The 18690-nt window shown below is 42.9% G+C and overlaps 1 protein-coding gene across 1 annotated transcript in view; it reads left to right on the top strand.

The window, feature by feature from the left end:
• LOC115164344 (single-stranded DNA-binding protein 2) overlaps positions 1-8472 on the top strand; it is a 103173-nt gene extending 94701 nt beyond the window's left edge. The window contains exons 7-17 of the mRNA XM_029716737.1: positions 170-233; positions 319-389; positions 607-674; positions 4389-4437; positions 4609-4644; positions 5012-5066; positions 5474-5544; positions 5635-5713; positions 5970-5998; positions 6194-6292; positions 6624-8472. Coding sequence (XP_029572597.1) covers positions 170-233; positions 319-389; positions 607-674; positions 4389-4437; positions 4609-4644; positions 5012-5066; positions 5474-5544; positions 5635-5713; positions 5970-5998; positions 6194-6292; positions 6624-6653 — 651 coding nt within the window. The 3' untranslated portion in view covers positions 6654-8472. The remainder of the gene's footprint in view (positions 1-169; positions 234-318; positions 390-606; positions 675-4388; positions 4438-4608; positions 4645-5011; positions 5067-5473; positions 5545-5634; positions 5714-5969; positions 5999-6193; positions 6293-6623) is intronic.
• The last annotated feature ends 10218 nt before the right edge of the window (positions 8473-18690 follow it).

Raw genomic sequence — 18690 nt, 5'->3', positions numbered from 1 at the left:
ATTTCCCTTCACTTATATCTGCTTCTCTTTCTATCTTATTTGACTACATTGTCTTGTCTTACTCTATTTGACCGGGTTTGGACATGATTGTGTGTATAGCTCCTTTGCTTTAGTGTGTGTTAATGATTTTGTGTTATATTCTGTGATGATGATGACGATTTCGGCTCAGGCAATGGGGGTCCATGGTAACCAGCCTATGCTACCCAGCGGAATGGACCCCACGAGACAGCAAGGTGTGTGTCACACATACACACCACAGACTCTTACTCACATACACACACATACAAGGACTGCGAGCTGATGGTGCTGTTTTTTCAGGGCATCCAAATATGGGCGGGCCCATGCAGCGAATGACTCCACCCAGAGGGATGGTCCCTCTTGCGCCACAGGTAATGTTGATTGGATGAAATCTCCAGGTTTGCGCAAGTTTAAACTCCTGCTGTAACATAAGCGTATGTTTGTGTTTGTAGGTGGGTGAATATATTTGTATTTATGTGTGGTAGTATACAATAGTAGTATTTCTACTCTCCACCTGTGGATCCTGTTTGATTTGTGTACATTACTTTACAGTAGTTTGACCTTTGACCTTGGGTTTCTCTTTTCCAGAACTACGGTGGAGGGATGAGACCTCCTCTAAATGCACTCGTCGGCCCTGGGATGCCTGGCATGAACATGTGAGCACTCTGTCATCAATACACACAAACACATACACACACTACACTACACGCACATACACACATACAGTGCATTCGGAAAGTATTCAGACCCCTTGACTTTTTCACATTTTGTTACGTTATAGCTTTATTCTAAAATGTATTATTGTTTTTTGTCCTCATCAATCTACACACAATACCCCATAATGACAAAGGAAAAACAGGTTAAGAAACCTTTGCTAATTTATATAAAAAAATGAAAAAATGTATTATCACATTTACATAAGTATTCAGAACCTTTACTCAGTACTTTGTTGAAGCACCTTTGGCAGCGATTACAGCATCAAGTCTTCTTGGGTATGATGCTACAAGCCTGGCACACCTGTATTTGGGGAGTTTCTCCCATTCTTCTCTGCAGATCCTATCAAGCTCTGTCAGGTTGGATGGGGAGCGTTGCTGTACAACTATTTTCAGGTCTCTCCAGAGATGTTTGATCAGGTTTAAGTCCGGGCTTTGGCCGGGCTACTCAAGGACATTCGGAGACTTGTTCCGAAGCCACTCCTGTGTTGTCTTGGCTCTGTGCTTAGGGTTGTCTTCCTGTTGGAGGGTGAACCTTCGCCCCAGTCTGAGGTTTCTGAGCGCTCTGGAGCAGGTTTTCATCAAGGATCTCTCTGTACTCAGCTAGGTTAATCTTTCCCTCGATCCTGACTAGTCTCCCAGTCCCTGCCGAAAAACATCCGCACAGCATGATGCTGCCACCACCGTACTTCACCATAAGGATGGTGCCAGGTTTCCTCCAGAAGTGACGCTTGGCATTCAGGCCAAAGAGTTCAATCTTGGTTTCATCAGACCAGAGAATCTTGTTTCTCATGGTCTGAGAGTCTTTAGGTGCCTTTTGGCAAACTCAAAGCGGGCTGTCATGTGCCCTTTACTGAGGAGTGGCTTCCGTCTGGCCACTCTACCATAAAGGTCTGATTGGTTGTCCTTCTGGAAGGTTCTCCCATCTCCACAGAGGCACTCTAGAGCTCTGTCAGAGTGACCATCGGGTTCTTGGTCATCTTCCTGACCAAGGCGCTTCTCCCCCGAATGCTTCTCCCCCGAATGCCAGCTCTAGGAAGAGTCTTGGTGTTTCCAAACTTCTTCCATTTAAGAATGATGGAGGCCACTATGTTCTTGGGGATCTTCAATGCTCCAGAAATGTTTTGGTAACCTTTCCCAGATCTGTGCCTTGACACAATCCTGTCTCAGAGCTCGACAGACAATTCCTTTGATCTCATGGCTTGGTTTTTGCTCTATCAACTGTGGGACCTTATAGATAGGTGTATGCCTTTCCAAATCATGTCCAATCACTTTAATTTACCACAGATGGTCTCCAATCAAGTTGTAGAAACATCTCAAGGATGATCAATAGAAATAGGATGCACCGGAACTCAATTTCGAGTCTCATAGCAAAGGGTCTGAATACGTATGTAAATAAGGTATTTCGTTTTTTCCAAAAAACTGTTTTCACTTTGTCATTATGGAGTATTATGTGTAGATTCCCTAGGATTTTTTTACTTAAAAAAAATAAATATATATTTTAGAATAAGGCTGTAACGTAAAAAAATGTGGGAAAAGTAATGGGGTCAATACTTTCCGAAGGCACTGTACATTTGTATTTATTTTATTTAACCTTTTTTTTAACTAGGCAAGTCAGTTAAGAACAAATTCTTATTTACAATGACGGTGTCGTGACGTTGTATTAGTTAATGTGACGACTGTTGCTCATCGAATGATTAACGGTTTATAATTGCGTGATTAAATGAATTAAGCAATGAATCAAGCAATTATTAACTCATTAACCTGGGGCACCATGGGAACATTATTTTGATTGAGTTTCTATTTCCCAAATTAACTCAAAGGATATCAGAATATCGATTTTACAACAGTCGCTAAATTAATCAATTTCCTCTACAGTCTCATTCTGAACGTCGCATAATCCGGAAATCTGCACGGACCCGGGCTTCACCAATGAGTTTACCACACCAATCTTAGTTGATTATTTATTTACTAGCAAGCTAAAATGATGATAAAAATACACATACACAAAACACAGTCTAGCTATTGATTAGGACTTAGTATAACGGGCCAACACACTATGGCGCGTGTTACCCAAAATGGGGATTTAAAAGAGAGAGAAACAAAGGAAGTACACGAGAGAAATATACATTTGGGTTCATTTGTCAGCTATGCTTATTTAAACCTAGCCTTGCCCCGAACTGCCGCTCTTATGGGTCAGAATATAATGATGTAATTACGTGTTGGAGGTCTCAGGTGGGAAGCTCCACGTGGGTCGTTTAGGCTTCTCAATGACGCACTTCTCCGGCGCAACTCTCTGGTTGTCCTCACGATGTCAGTGTCCTTCTTGGCTAAGTGGTCTGATCCCTCACCCTTGATCTGAAAGGGGTCTTCTGAGGACAGACAGCTCTGTAGCTCAGATCTCACAGCTTCGGACTCGAACGGTGTCGATACCACAATTTAATGGAGAGTGGAGGCTGGGTGGTTCGGCTTGAATTCACCCGCTTAGACACAGCTACTCGTCCGTAGCTCGTGTAGAAAAGATTTCTTTGTCTTCAACCTTGTGTTTCGTTTTGGGGTTCGTTGACTTTGTTAGACCTTCGCTGCAGCTTGAGGTCAATTAGTCTGATATGTTAATTCTTCACTCTCCTGTCTTATACCCTCGGGTCAGAAGTGGGTGTAACCGCCTTTAGGGCAATTCTCTGGGCAGACCAAGTAAAGGGGCAAGGCCTAGATTTGACTAAAATCCAATTTTAGACACTAACTTCACATTTCATCTTTACCAAAACATTCTGTTTGATTTGGATATTTTCCACACAACGTACAATGTATAAACATCAGGCATATACTGGGAAAACTCTTAAAGGTACAATGTTTTCATAATAACGTCATCTCTTAACCTTTAAAAACAATACAAAAGTTACATACATTTTAATATTCCACCTCTCGTCATGACCACCATTGTGGCTGACGGAAACCATTGTTCCAAAGTCCCTTTATTGCATGTTTAATGTTCTGAGGCCAGTTCTCCATTGTTAGGACAAAGGAATTTCTCTGTGGCCTAAGGTTTATTATGGGCGTGAGGTGTCATAAAACCCCCACATCTTCAGACCCCTAGATCTCTCCTCCTCTGTTGGGGGTTTGGGAGATAATCTGTAGGGTGGTGGTCTCCTGTACCCTGACCTGATCAGGACAGTCATGACAACGGCCTACCCCAGCTAAACCTGGACGACGCTGGGCCAATTGTGCGCCTCCCTATATACATACACACACTATACACAAAAACATGTGCACACACTCACGCACGCACACACACACACACACACACAATGAACAGACACGGCACTGTAAACATACAATCCACACCGTCCTTTAACTATTCCCCCCAAAGGATGTGGTTACGCAAGAGTTCTATAAAAACAATATTTCCTCAATCCCTCACTAGATACGATCACTACCCTCAGAGCTGATTATGATTGAATGTGCTGTCCTCTCTTCCTTTCTCTGGACTCTAAATGATGTGTTCTTGCCAATACTGTTGACGGGAAATAGAACAACCCAGGACTGTGTAAGAACAGAGTGAACTAAAATGTGTGTGTGTGTGTGTGTGTGTGTGTGTGTGTGTGTGTGTGTGTGTGTGTGTGTGTGTGTGTGTGTGTGTGTGTGTGTGTATTTTAGGGGACCTGGTGGGGGTAGACCTTGGCCAAATCCTCAAAACGCCAACTCAGTGAGTAACCAGAAAAACAAACTTTAACACAAGCACTAAGACCGATACCTAAATATACCACAATAAAACAGTAAATATTTTAATTTAAAAAAAACATAAATTTCCTGAAGAGAGGATTTGAATAAAGAGAAATGTTATTTTCTCACTCTCTCTCTCTTTGTCTGTCTGTAGATCCCCTACTCCTCTGCGTCTCCGGGGAGTTATGTGGTATGTATATAGTATGACCCTGTGTATAGTATGACCCTGTATATAGTTTTCTTATTTACATTATTGTGTTCTTCTTATTTTTATATATTGTGTTTTTGTTCTACCCTGTTATTTTTGGCATTACATTGTTTTTGATAACTGCATTGTTGGGATTAGAACTAGCAAGAAAAGCATTTCACTGTACATGAGCATGTGACATTAAAACTTGATACTTGAAACTATGTGACTGGAAGTTGGTTGTCTGTATTTGCCTGTTAGTTACAAGGCAGTATATAGTGTATTGTCTTTACAGATATTAGGAGCATTGTATTGTTGGTGTGTAGTTGCTGTGAGGCATTAATCTCCCAATTATCAACTCTCATTTTAGGGTCCGCCGGGAGGAGGGGGGCCACCTGGTACTCCAATAATGCCCAGCCCAGCAGGTAGTGTGTGCGTGTGTGAGTGTGTGTGTGTGTGTGTGTTTGGGGGCCTTGACCTGAGTGGGGCTAATGGATGTATGTGTGGGGTTAGACAGGGACAGGGATGCATTCACAATGTTACAAACTGACTTCAGCGATTTGGTCTGTGAAACAACTTAACTGTATATATCTGTCCTAAAGTGTGACTTTACCTGAAGTCAGTTGCCTATTTGGCTTATAGTATGTTAAAGTTTCTAGTGGGTACTTAACCTGAGGGTGTGCGTGTGTGCGTGTGTGTGTGTGTGTGTGTGTGTGTGTGTGTGTGTGTGTGTGTGTGTGTGTGTGTGTATGTGTGTACTGTATGTATATGTGTGTGTACATATGTATACTGTATGTATGAGTTGTGTATACTGTGTTTCCTTTCCTGTCAGACTCGACTAACTCCGGTGACAACATATACACCATGATCAACACAGTCCCCCCTGGTGGAAACAGACCAAATGTAAGACAACTTAACCATCATTATCTGTGTGTGTGTGTGTGTGCGTGTGATTTAACTGTTTAATACTGTTTGCTTGTGTTTTGGCCTTAGTTTCCAATGGGTGCCGGTGCAGACGGTCCAATGGGAGGGATGGCAGGAATGGAGCCACATCACATGAATGGATCGCTAGGTAACACTTAGGGCTCTATTCAATTTGTAAAGCTGAAGCATTTATGGAGCGTTTACCATGAATGCAGTCTCTGCTAAAGCAGGAACATTGCCTTTAAATTTCAATCACGCTATGAAGCTGAATAGAACCCTTAAACAGACACACACACACGCTTTGAGCTTGTTCTTAACTCACTACACTAGTCTTTTGAAGGGCAAATTGATGTGTTTACTGAGACTGTATAGTAGTAATGCCCTTCTCTCTCCCAACTACCCAGGTTCTGGTGACATGGATAGCCTCCCTAAGGTAGGAGAAGACTCCAACCCAACCCATACCATTAGTCATTTGCGTCAATCAATTATCAGACGGAATTTTGTAGTGATTTGTATGTGGTTGAAATATTGGTACTACCGTTAATGGTTAATCTACCCTATTGCGTATGTATGTTATACAGATAGATAATAGATGATATTTCTATGTTGTGTGATTGGTCCTGATCAGAACTCTCCTGGTAACCTGAGTATGAGTAACCAACCGGGGACCCCCAGAGATGACGGCGAGATGGGGGGCAACTTCCTCAACCCCTTTCAGAACGAGAGCGTGAGTCCATACCCGCACCCACAGACGTTATTCAAAGGGTCAGCGACACACATTTTAGCAGTAGGACTGAAGATTATCTTTACCAACTTTCAAAATGAACATTAGCCTACCAACTATACATTTTTTACATGGTGTTGATAATAAATATTAAAGGGCCTGGACACTGAAAGGCTCCATTACCAACACAATGTTTTACCAACCACCTCAGGTGTGTGCAGGGGAATTTCAGTGTGTGTACCCTATTTGTTCATACCATAAAAAGTGATGTTTGGCTTCATAAGAGTATGGATAATATTTACATAACCCCCTTTGTCCATCTCTCTCTCTGTAGTATTCTCCAAACATGACGATGAGTGTGTGAAGGCTCCGCCAGCTGGTCAGTTAGTGGTGTGGATTGGTGGAAGAGACAGGATGTGATGTCATCTATGCCCAGTGGCTCTTCCTCTCTGTGCCCTCCCTACCAGGACAGTGGACCCAGGCCTCGTTCTCCCCTGGCCTCTCTCTATCTGTGTTTGTTCTCTTCTTCTGTTTCCTCTCACTTTTACACTTGTGACCTTCTGCTTCGTTCATCACCTACCATCAGAGACTGTATGAAAGGAACCTCCATTCTAACAAACCAGGAAATAAAAATCCCTGTATATTTATAAATGTATGTCACTGTGCATACTCTGTCATGCTAACACAGAAAGATGTACCATGCTCCACCATCTTGTGGAAAAGACACTGAAAACCCTCAAGTGTAAAGAAATCTCGAGCGAATAGCTTTCTGGTCTCCCCACCTGCATTCGTTATGAGTCTTGAGATTTGATGGGCATGATGGCAACCACAGTCTATGATTGGATGAATTATATTGAGATGACAACTTCAGTCTCATTGGATACACAACAACCTGGGATAAAGCCTATTTAATGGTATCCTCCGTCTCTCATTGGATGAAGATTATGGCAACCACTGTCTTTGATTTGAGAGGGGCGACAGCTTCAGTGATTTGAGATCTTCGTCCCACAGTGAACATTCACCAATTTTTTTAGTTTCACCTCCATACACTTGGATCTGATGTGCTATGTTGACTGCAGAGAGAGAGTGGGAGTGGGAGAGAGAGAGAGAGAGGGAGAGAGAGAGAGAGATCATTCAGTACAGTATGGGCCATGTTTTCAATTTAGTTTTTTATTGGTTAGTTGATTTTGTTTGGCGTGTTGAATGGTTTGAGAATGTACCCCTGCTTGTTGAGTTGTACACTGTGTAAGTGTACTGGCTAGAGAGTACTGTAAGGCCACATCTTATCATTTACTGGGAGCAATGTTCATCCTTATATCTATGTCTTGACTACGAGCATCAACACCTAAAAACAAATAGAGATTTGCCAATCTAACGATGACACATCTGAGCTGGAGAGAACAGAGAAAATGCAAGCAGTTGGTTGTCTGAAAGATAACTATTTTCTGCCTTGTCAAAAGAATGCAATGTCTGTTATGATTTTTCAAAGAATGCAAGACTGTAGATTGAACGAAAAAGGAAAACTAAAAGTGCAGCAATTGGTGACAATGGTTGTGTGAAGGTATTTTGTGTGAAGGTATTATTAAAAACATGCATTTAAATCATTCTCTTAATTAATTTATTATTGTCATCCGGAAAAACTGTGATCTTAATGTATTTTGGAGAGTATGTGTAGAGGTAAAATAGCTGTGTTTTGTATTATTTTAAACCTAATCCTCAGCCCATGTTAGTTTATTACGATAATATTTAGTCCATGACGATATTATTTAGTCCAGGATTTTACTATTCCCTCCCGTAGATCTAAATCTCACGAATCTAACTCCTCTTCTTTATGTATCTCACACATGGAGGGATGGACAGAAAAAGAGAACGAAAGAGAGAGGGGGAAGATGAACTAGGGGACACCAATACAGAGCCGTTTGTTTTAATGTTAGTTTAAAGTCACACGTATGAATAATGAAAGATGCATATTTTTTTCTGTGAAATTTGACAATTTACACATTTTTGGATTCCAAATGTTGATTATGTTTGTTTCCATTTGTGATGTGTTCATTTTCTTCCTTTTTATGTTACTCTTTTTTTTTTTACCTCTTTATGTTTTGTAAATACACTGAGAAGTACTACATGGGTTTTGAATATGCTGGTATAAAGCTTCTCTTCCCTCATTAAAAATGTTGACTCCTTGTGTATGTCTAATGTGCATGCATGTGTTTATACAAGCAACCCAATTATTTTACTTGTTACCCCTTTTTTCTCCCCAATTGGTAGTTACAGTCTTGTCTCATCGCTGCAACTCCCATACAGACTCGGGAGAGGCGACGGTCGAGAGCCATGCGTCCTCCGTAACACGACCCTGCCAAGACACACTGCTTCTTGACACACTGATCGCTTAACCCAGAAGCCAGCCGCACCAATGTGTCGGAGGAAACACTGTCCAACTGATGACCGAATACAGCTTGCAGGCGCCCGGCCCACCACAAGGAGCTGCTAGAGCACGATGGGACAAGGAAATCCCGGCCGGCTAAACCCTCCCCTAACCCGGACCAATTGTGCGCTGCCTCATGGGTCTCCCGGTCACGGCCGGCTGTAACACAGCCTGGGATCGAACCCGGGGCTGTAGTGACGCCTCAAGCACTGCGATGCAGTTCCTTAGACCGCTGCTCCACTCGGGAGGCCTAGACAGCCCAATTCTGATATTTTCTCGGTCTTTCAGAGCTGATCTGGTTGGTCAACAAAAAAAAGATCAGATTTGGGCTGCCTGTCTAAACGCAGCCAATGATGTGCGTGTGTCTGTCAACAACAACAGCAGTACACTACTGCCCAGTGAGCAAAATGATATACATTCGCTTTTTCAAAAGCTTTAAAAAGGTAGGAAGCATGAGTTTTTACTCACCAATGTAACAACACAGTGTGCTCAAAGACTTCGTAACTTAGTTGAAGTCACGATCTGGTAACCTATAAGTACAAACAATAATTTTTTGGCGCTCTCAATGAGTGTAGACAGCCTGCTGCTGCCTTCTGCCGCTTTGCTAATCAGATGGGGGAAAGAGAGGAGGTATGGGGCCTACTGGGGTGCCCTGCCTTGATTGGGTAACTGATTAATACAAAAATGCATAATAAATAAATGTGACTGGTCCATTGTGTGAGTAAGGGGCTGAGCCCAAGCCTATAGGGGGCCCAAGAGTGGCTGTATAATAAAATAAGCCCCGAGGCCTATGATTTCTTAGTCTGGCCCTGATCATACCTGCTTGCTCTAATTGTGAAGTACTTTGTCTGTTCTCCTTTTTGTTTTGTAAATTTGTAAAATTTAGCAGGTTCTCTGTGAAGTAGGCTATGAGTTTTGTAATTTTGTTCCACCTTGGCTTAGTGCTAGCAGGCTAGCTGACGGACATCTGGAATCTATCTATTTTGGATTTCCCTGTCTCTCCCTCTGACAATGAAACCCCTGCCTCCCCCTCACTTTGGTAGCTAACTCAGCCTGCATTCTTTAAAGCGTTTTACCATCAGATGGGTCCCAGCCATCAATCTGTAAGTCTCTGCACTCTCTTTGCTTTTAAAATGCGGTTATGTTTTGGTTGTGTTAGTTGTGCTCTAGCTTGCCGACTATAACCGTGGTGTTTGGCTAGACTGGCTAGGCTAACAGCTAGTTGGCTAAATAGCTCATGTTAGCTGGCTGGCTAGCTTACTAGCTAAGAACTGCATATAGCTAACATTCTTTGATAACTGGTTAGATGGCATTATGTATTTCCTAACCTTTGGTCTACTTTAATGTAGCTGTAAGCTAGGTGTTGATAGCAACTGGCTGACTCATGCACTGCTAGCATAACGTTAGTAAGCTGGTAGGGCTAACGTTAGCAGGCTAGTAGGGCTAATGTTAGCAAGTTAGTAGCCTTGCAAGTTGATTTGTAATAATACATTCATAAAGGATTCGCTTGTAAATTGACTGAACATTTTATTGAAACCAGTAGTCGTGAGTGTAAACTATTTGGTTTAATTTGAAGTCAGGCATTTTAAGTTATTTCTGTTTACATTATAGGGAATATGCTGGCTTGCCGGGTCCTCCATATTACATCACACCCCGGAAATAGTTTTTATGACATGACTTCGGCATTCTTTGGAATTCTGATCAGTTTTACATAACTCGAACAAATTAAAAGTGAGGTGTAACTTTGCATTGGGACTTTTGATGTGTATACTAAAATCCATAATTGTTAATCTACCATAGTTGAATACACTGACTGTAAATCACTCTGGATAATTTAGTCGGATAATTTACAGTCAGGGCGGCAGGTAGCCTAGCGGTTAGTGCGTTGGGCCAGTAACTGAAAGGTTGCTAGATCAAATCCCTGAGCTGACAAGGTAAAAATCTGTCGTTCTGCCTCTGAACAAGGCAGTTAACCCACTGTTCCTAGGCTGTCATTGTAAATAAGAATTTGTTCTTAACTGACTTGCCTAGTTAAATAAAACTAAAAATAAGAGCACCTGCTGAATGTTGTAAAATCAAACACATGCAAAGCATGCAGGGTATTATTTGAATTGTCCCACCTAGGGCTTTTTCTGTGACCATATTACTGCCACACCGGCAGTCATGAGTCATGACCGCAGTAAAATTCTACATGACTGCTGAGTCACGGTAATCTCCTTTTATGCACTCTGAACGATCAACAGGTCGCTAATGGTCTGGTACTCAGGGCTCTATTGTCCCACTAACCATTCTGAGATCAATACAATAGCGGACTGGCCACCGGGAGAATTCCGTTAGTAAGCTGGTAGGGAGAATTCCCGGTGGCCTGGTGGGCCGCCTGCCTTGTACATGTTTTACTACTAATAAAAAAGTTGGCTGAAGGTTGAGTGACATGGGCCAACAGGCCCGTTGGTCTACAGTGAGGGAAAAAAGTATTTGATCCCCTGCTGATTTTGTACGTTTGCCCACTTACAAAGAAATGATCAGTCTATAATTTTAATGGTAGGTTTATTTGAACAGTGAGAGACAGAATAACAACAAAAAATCCAGAAAAACGCATGTCAAAAATGTTATAAAATGATTTGTATTTTAATGAGGGAAATAAGTATTTGACCCCTCTGCAAAACATGACTTAGTACTTGGTGGCAAAACCCTTGTTGGCAATCACAGAGGTCAGACGTTTCTTGTAGTTGGCCATCAGGTTTGCACACATCTCAGGAGGGATTTTGTCCCACTCCTCTTTGCAGATCTTCTCCAAGTCATTAAGGTTTCGAGGCTGACGTTTGGCAACTCGAACCTTCAGCTCCCTCCACAGATTTTCTATGGGATTAAGGTCTGGAGACTGGCTAGGCCACTCCAGGACCTTAATGTGCTTCTTCTTGAGCCACTCCTTTGTTGCCTTGGCCGTGTGTTTTGGGTCATTGTCATTCTGGAATAACCATCCACGATCCATTTTCAATGCCCTGGCTGAGGGAAGGAGGTTCTCACCCCAGATTTGACGGTACATGGCCCCGTCCATCGTCCCTTTGATGCGGTGAAGTTGTCCTGTCCCCTTAGCAGAAAAACACCCCAAAGCATGTTTCCACCACCATGTTTGACGGTGGAGATGGTGTTCTTGGGGTCATAGGCAGCATTCCTCCTCCAAACACGGCGAGTTGAGTTGATGCCAAAGAGCTCCATTTTGGTCTCATCTGACTACAACACTTTCACCAGTTGTCCTCTGAGTCATTCAGATGTTCATTGGCAAACTTCTGATGGGCATGTATATGTATTCTTGAGCAGGGGGACCTTGCGGGCGTTGCAGGATTTCAGTCCTTCACGGCGTAGTGTGTTACCAATTGTTTTCTTGGTGACTATGGTCCCAGCTGCCTTGAGATCATTGACAAGATTCCTCACCGTTCTCATGATCATTGCAACCCCACAAGGTGAGATCTTGCATGGAGCCCCAGGCCGAGGGATATTGACAGTTCTTTTGTGTTTCTGCCATTTGCGAATAATCGCACCAAATGTTGTCACCTTCTCACCAAGCTGCTTGGCGATGGTCTTGTAGCCCATTCCAGCCTTGTGTAGGTCTACAATCTTGTCCCTGACATCCTTGGAGAGCTCTTTGGTCTTGACCATGGTGGAGAGTTTGGAATCTGATTGATTGATTGCTTCAGTGGACAGGTGTCTTTTTTACAGGTAACAAGCTGCGGTTAGGAGCACTCACTTTAAGAGTGTGCTCCTAATCTCAGCTCGTTACCTGTATAAAAGACACCTGGGAGCCAGAAATCTTTCTGATTGAGAGGGGGTCAAATACTTATTTCCCTCATTAAAATGCAAATCAATTTATAACATTTCTGACATGCGTTTTTCTGGATATTTGTGTTGTTATTCTGTCTCTCACTGTTCAAATAAACCTACCATTAAAATTATAGACTGATCCTTTCTTTGTCAGTGGGCAAACGTACAAAATCAGCAGGGGATCAAATACTTTTTCCCCCACTGTATTCAAAACGAACGTCTATGCAACCCTTAGCCCCATCCACACTCACATTGACACTGACAGCTCGAAAACTAGCTACAATAGAAAATGGAAAAGCAGAGTAAAAAAACGTAAGGGCGGGGCTGAAAAGTTAAGAGAGAAAAGATTCAAAAACGTCTTCACTCAAATGCAAGTAACATCGAAGTGCTAGACTGGCAAGAGGAAGATGCCACAACCTGGTTCGCGGGTAAAAGAGTAGACGGAGAGTACAGCGAAGCCAAAGACAGTGCAGCCTGAAGCGGTAGATATGTGCCTAAATGTGTTACAAATACAACATGTTATATCAGAATTTATGAGTGAAATCCAAATACTATTGGTTAGCTACTGATGTGTAAATGTACCAGAAAGAAAGAATTGAGGTAAAGACGTACAGTTACAGGGTGTTCAAACAGGCCAGCGGAGAAACTCAAATGTGACGCCTAGTAAAGCTCTGAATGACTAAGGTTTGATTTCACCGTCCTGTGGGGACTTTGTGGGAAATGGCAATCACTTGAGTATCAGTAATTTACTGTCGTATAATTTTACTTAGCTAAAATAAGCATTTATTAGATTCTGATTGCTTTTGGCTTGTCGTTCTAAACGCTAAATTGCATTAGACATATACAAACATTAATTAGCTCATTGTATTTCATGTCTATACAGCCATTGGTTGCAAATAGTACACATATTGTAAATCGAATCAAGTCCTTTCCCTCTCAAATTCATATTTTGTGCGGGAGAATATGGCTACAGTGATTTACTAGCTATGATCCTCATCGCCACGGTTCCTACCACTTCACCTCTTACTAGACAATGCATTGAAACTCATCATCATGCCAACAGTCCGGTGTAAACGGCGAGTAAAACCACACGAAGAAAAGTTGTTGTCATTCCTCACACATCTCTTTCGTGTCGTCTGAGATTCCCAAAGATTGGAAAGCAGCTGCGGTCATCCCCCTCTTCAAAGGGGGGGGGACACTCTTGACCCAAACTGCTACAGACCTATATCTATCCTACCCTGCCTTTCTAAAGTCTTTGAAAGCCAAGTCAACAAACAGATTACCGACCATTTCGAATCCCACTGCACCTTCTCCGCTATACAATCTGGTTTCAGAGCTGGTCATGGGTGCACCTCAGCCACACTCAAGGTCCTAAACGATATCTTAACCGCCATCGATAAGAAACAATACTATGCAGCCGTATTCATTGACCTGGCCAAGGCTTTCGACTCTGTCAATCACCACATCCTCATCGGCAGACTCAATAGCCTTGGTTTCTCAAATGATTGCCTCGCCTGGTTCACCAACTACTTCTCTGATAGAGTTCAGTGTGTCAAATCGGAGGGCCTGTTGTCCGGGCCTCTGGCAGTCTCTATGGGGGTGCCACAGGGTTCAATTCTTGGGCCGACTCTTTTCTCTGTATACATCAATGATGTCGCTCTTGCTGCTGGTGAGTCTCTGATCCACCTTTACGCAGACGACACCATTCTGTATACTTCTGGCCCTTCTTTGGACACTGTGTTAACTACCCTCCAGGCGAGCTTCAATACCATACAACTCTCCTTCCATGGCCTCCAACTGCTCTTAAATACAAGTAAATGCATGCTTATCAACCGATCGCTGCCTGCACCTGCCCACCCGTCCAGCATCACTACTCTGGACGGTTCTGACTTAGAATATGTGGACAACTACATATACCTAGGTGTCTGGTTAGACTGTAAACTCTTCTTCCAGACTCACATCAAACATCTCCAATCCAAAGTTAAATCTAGAATTGGCTTCCTATTTCGCAACAAAGCATCTTTCACTCATGCTGCCAAACATACCCTCGTAAAACTGACCATCTTACCGATCCTCGACTTCGGTGATGTCATTTACAAAATAGCCTCCAATACCCTACTCAATACACTGGATGCAATCTATCACAGTGCCATCCGTTTTGTCACCAAAGCCCCATATACTACCCACCACTGCGAACTGTACACTCTCGTTGGCTGGCCCTCGCTTCATACTCGTCGCCAAACCCACTGGCTCCAGGTCATCTACAAGACCCTGCTAGGTAAAGTCCCCCCTTATCTCAGCTCACTGGTCACCATAGCAGCACACACCTGTAGCACGCTCTCCAGCAGGTATATCTCTCTGGTCACCCCCAAAGCCAATTCCTCCTTCAGCCGCCTCTCCTTCCAGTTCTCTGCTGCCAATGACTGGAAGGAACTACAAACATCTCTAAAACTGGAAACCCTAATCTCCTTCACTAGCTTTAAGCACCAGCAGTCAGAGCAGCTCACAGATCACTGCACCTGTACATAGCCCATCTATAATTTAGCCCAAACAACTACCTCTTTCCCTACTGTATTTATTTATTTATTTTGCTCCTTTGCACCCCATTATTTCTATTTCTACTTTGCACTTTCTTCCACTGCAAATCTACCATTCCAGTGTTTTACTTGCTATATTGTATTTACTTCGCCACCATGGCCTTTTTTGCCTTTACCTCCCTTGTCTCACCTCATTTGCTCACTTTGTATATAGACTTATTTTTCTACTATATTATTGACTGTATGTTTGTTTTACTCCATGTGTAACTCTGTGTTGTTGTATGTGTCAAACTGCTTGCTTTATCTTGGCCAGGTCGCAATTGTAAATGAGAACATGTTCTAAACTTGCCTACCTGGTTAAATAAAGGTGAAATAAATAAATACAAATTAATTCACTTGATATGAAATAGTGGGCTGCTGCTGTGTTTTGTAGTTTTTTTACTAGTTCATTTATATATTATTTTATTCATATTCAGGTTGATGATAGGTCCAGTCCAGTTTCAGTGGAAGTGAGCATTGATGTTGATGACAGCCCCAGTCCAGTTTCAGTGGAAGTGAGCATTGATGTTGATGACAGCCCCAGGCCAGTTTCAGTGGAAGAGAGCATTGAGGATGATGACAGGCCCAGTCCAGTTTCAGTGGAAGAGAGGATCTTTGGGGTTGATGACAGGCCCAGTCCAGTTTCAGTGGAAGAGAGTCAGGGAATGCCAGGATGCCAGACCAACTTTTGATTATTTCAAGTGACCCCAGTCAGATGACCTAAAAACATTTTTTTGCAGAAATCAAAAAACTCTGTGGTACAGAGGGTTTTCTGTTTAAAAGACGGCACCAATCGGAAATGGCTGTCATACAATGAAGAAAGCCATGCGTTATACTGTTCAATTTGTATGGCATTTGCGAAGCCTACTGACGGCAGTATTTTTATGAGTGGAATGACAGATTGGAAACATGTTCACCAAAGGGTAGAAGGGCAGGAGAAGGGCAACATGCACAGAAGTAGTGCTGAGGCATACTTTTTAAGGTCCTCCAAAGCAGACATTCAAAGTCATCTCAGTGGCAGTCAGGTGTCTGCCCACAGAGAGCAGGTATGCAGGAGAAGGCATGTGCTGGAACGTGTCGTAGACATAGTGAAAGTCATTGGCAAGAGGGGGCTCAGTTACAGGGGGATGCAGTCTGAGGCTGCGTATACATTAGAGGATCACAGTAATTTCTTGGAGATGATAATACCGCCTTGAAAAGTATGACGTCTGCTTGAAAGAACATCTCACCGAATGCATTGAGAAAAGCAAGAACCTACATCAGTCTGGGGCAAGAGGCAGAGGTTCTTTAATCACACTCCTCTCAAAAAAAGACTGTCAACACCGTCCTTCACACAATTCAGAGCATTATCCAAGAGACCATGTCAAGTGAAATTGAGCAAGCTGGAATGTTCTCTGTCCAGATCGACACAACTCAGGACATAACTTCTCAAGACCAGTGCTCTGTCATTGTGAGACATGTGACAGACATCGTACAAGAGAGGCTTGTGGCTGATGTGAAGTGTGAGGCATCCACTGGACAGTACTTTGTCCAGTTGTTGACAGATGTCGTGGATAAACTCAAATTAGACATGACCAAGTGCATTGGCAATGCTACGGATGGAGTATCCAATATGCAGGGCAAAAATAAGGGCTTCTCTACTCTGTTATCCTCAAAGTCCCCCAATCAAGTGCATGTATGGTGCTATGCACATGCCCTTAATCTGGTTTTGTATGACACAACTGAAATTGAACTGAAATCTTAGCAAGTGGGTCACTGTTTGCTCTCCTTAGTGACATTGCTGTGTTACTCCGTGAATCCTACCAAAGGATGGATGTGTGGGAGAAGAAGAACCAGGACACGCGACACAGACACATATCTCCAATCGGAGAAACACGCTGGTGGGCTAAGGATAGTGCTTTGAAGAAGGTCTTTGGATCCTTTGGAAAACCAGACCAGGGTCTCTATGTTGAAGTACTCCTCACACTATCAGCCATACAAGGACAGGTCAACATGAAGATAACTGTTCGGGTGAAGGCAAGAGGATTTACTGAGGCTCTTCTCCGGTATGAGACAATACTGACAGCTCAAATATTTCTTCGGATATTTGAGAACACATCACCACTGTCCAAATACCAGCAGACAAGTGGGATGGACATCCTGTCTGCCCATCGAATGGTTGTGGCTACACAGGAAACCCTTAAAGGCATGTCAAGAGACTGACACCATTAAGGCAGCTACAGATACATTTGTTCAGTTTGCAAATAAGAAGATCAAAGAACAGGATGAGGACAGAGCTGGAGGAGGTGGAAGCCACTCTGCCACAGAAAAGGGCAAGAAAGAAGAAAATCATGTCTGGAGAGATGGCTCAAGATGAAGCTTTGACAGAGGCAGAGAGTGCCTATAAAGTCCACAATCCAAATTATGGATACAGTCACAGATAGAAATCGCCTGTGGATACTGTCTCATGGCACTCTATATGCTGACCTTGCCCTTTTGGACCCTAGAAACTTCTCCCAAATAACATCCAATGGTCTTCCAGAGACAGCCCTTCAAGAGCTCAGCAAATATTTGCTTCGATTTGATAGCCGAGCAACTGTTGACAATTTGCAGTGTGAGCTGAGGAGCCTCGCTGTACAGTGGAAAAGACTGAAAAGTTCAGGATTGGAGGACTACATGACCAGGACAGTGGAGGATGCCCCTGATGGAAATGAAGATGAGGTGGAAATGAAGAATAAATGCTGCTCATCCTGTAAAGAATGTCCACTGTGTTGTTACCAGATGCTGAGACGGTACAACCTGCTGACTGATGCATACCATATTCTTGGCCTTGGATACAAGTTCCTACTCACTTTCTCAGTTACCCAGGTAGCTTGTGAGCGAAGTTTCTTTACCTTTAAGTATATCAAGAGCAGACTCAGGAGCAATATCTCATAAGAACACCTAGAGGCCTTGCTGATGGTCACTGAGAAGGGTATCCTAATGGCCCTGGATACTGACATGGTGATCGATAGAGTTGGAGAAAAAAGAGCTGTTGAGAAAATTGCTCCTCCAATAAGGTAGTTGCGACATATTTCCTATAACATGCTTACTTGCCATTATTTTACTCCTAATGTCTCTTTTTCCTGTCTGTAATATTGCTGTCCAGTACTTTGACAGAGTGAAGCCAGCCAGCTGACCCTGAGCAGCAGTTAAACATTTCTGTGACTTAGATTTTGAATAGTCAAGTAATAGGGAATTTTTGTTATTTTCATAAATAATAGACTCACGCATTACCTTTAGCTACAGAATATCTCACCATGGTGAGTTTCCATCCCCTCTCTACTTCATTCCTTTCTCCAGCGCGCAGAGAGAGGGGCTGTCAACAGTTTAATTACATATGTTTAGCTGTGAAAACATATTACAATCGATGTTCCCGAACAGATTTCACTTGGGTTTCTGAAATGAAGCACTGGGTAGCTGCAGGAACAGGGTTGGAGAGCCCATGGTATACATAGTGTGTGCGAAATATTACCTGTGGCAGCAAATTACCAGAGTAGCCTACCCAACATGAGCGAAAAACGTAACGGTGGGAAAGTGGCCTCCATTCACTAATCCAG

This window comes from Salmo trutta, chromosome 27 (assembly GCF_901001165.1).
Source record: "Salmo trutta chromosome 27, fSalTru1.1, whole genome shotgun sequence".
Taxonomy (NCBI): Eukaryota; Metazoa; Chordata; class Actinopteri; order Salmoniformes; family Salmonidae; genus Salmo; species Salmo trutta.
This window is presented reverse-complemented; position numbering and strand designations above follow the sequence as displayed.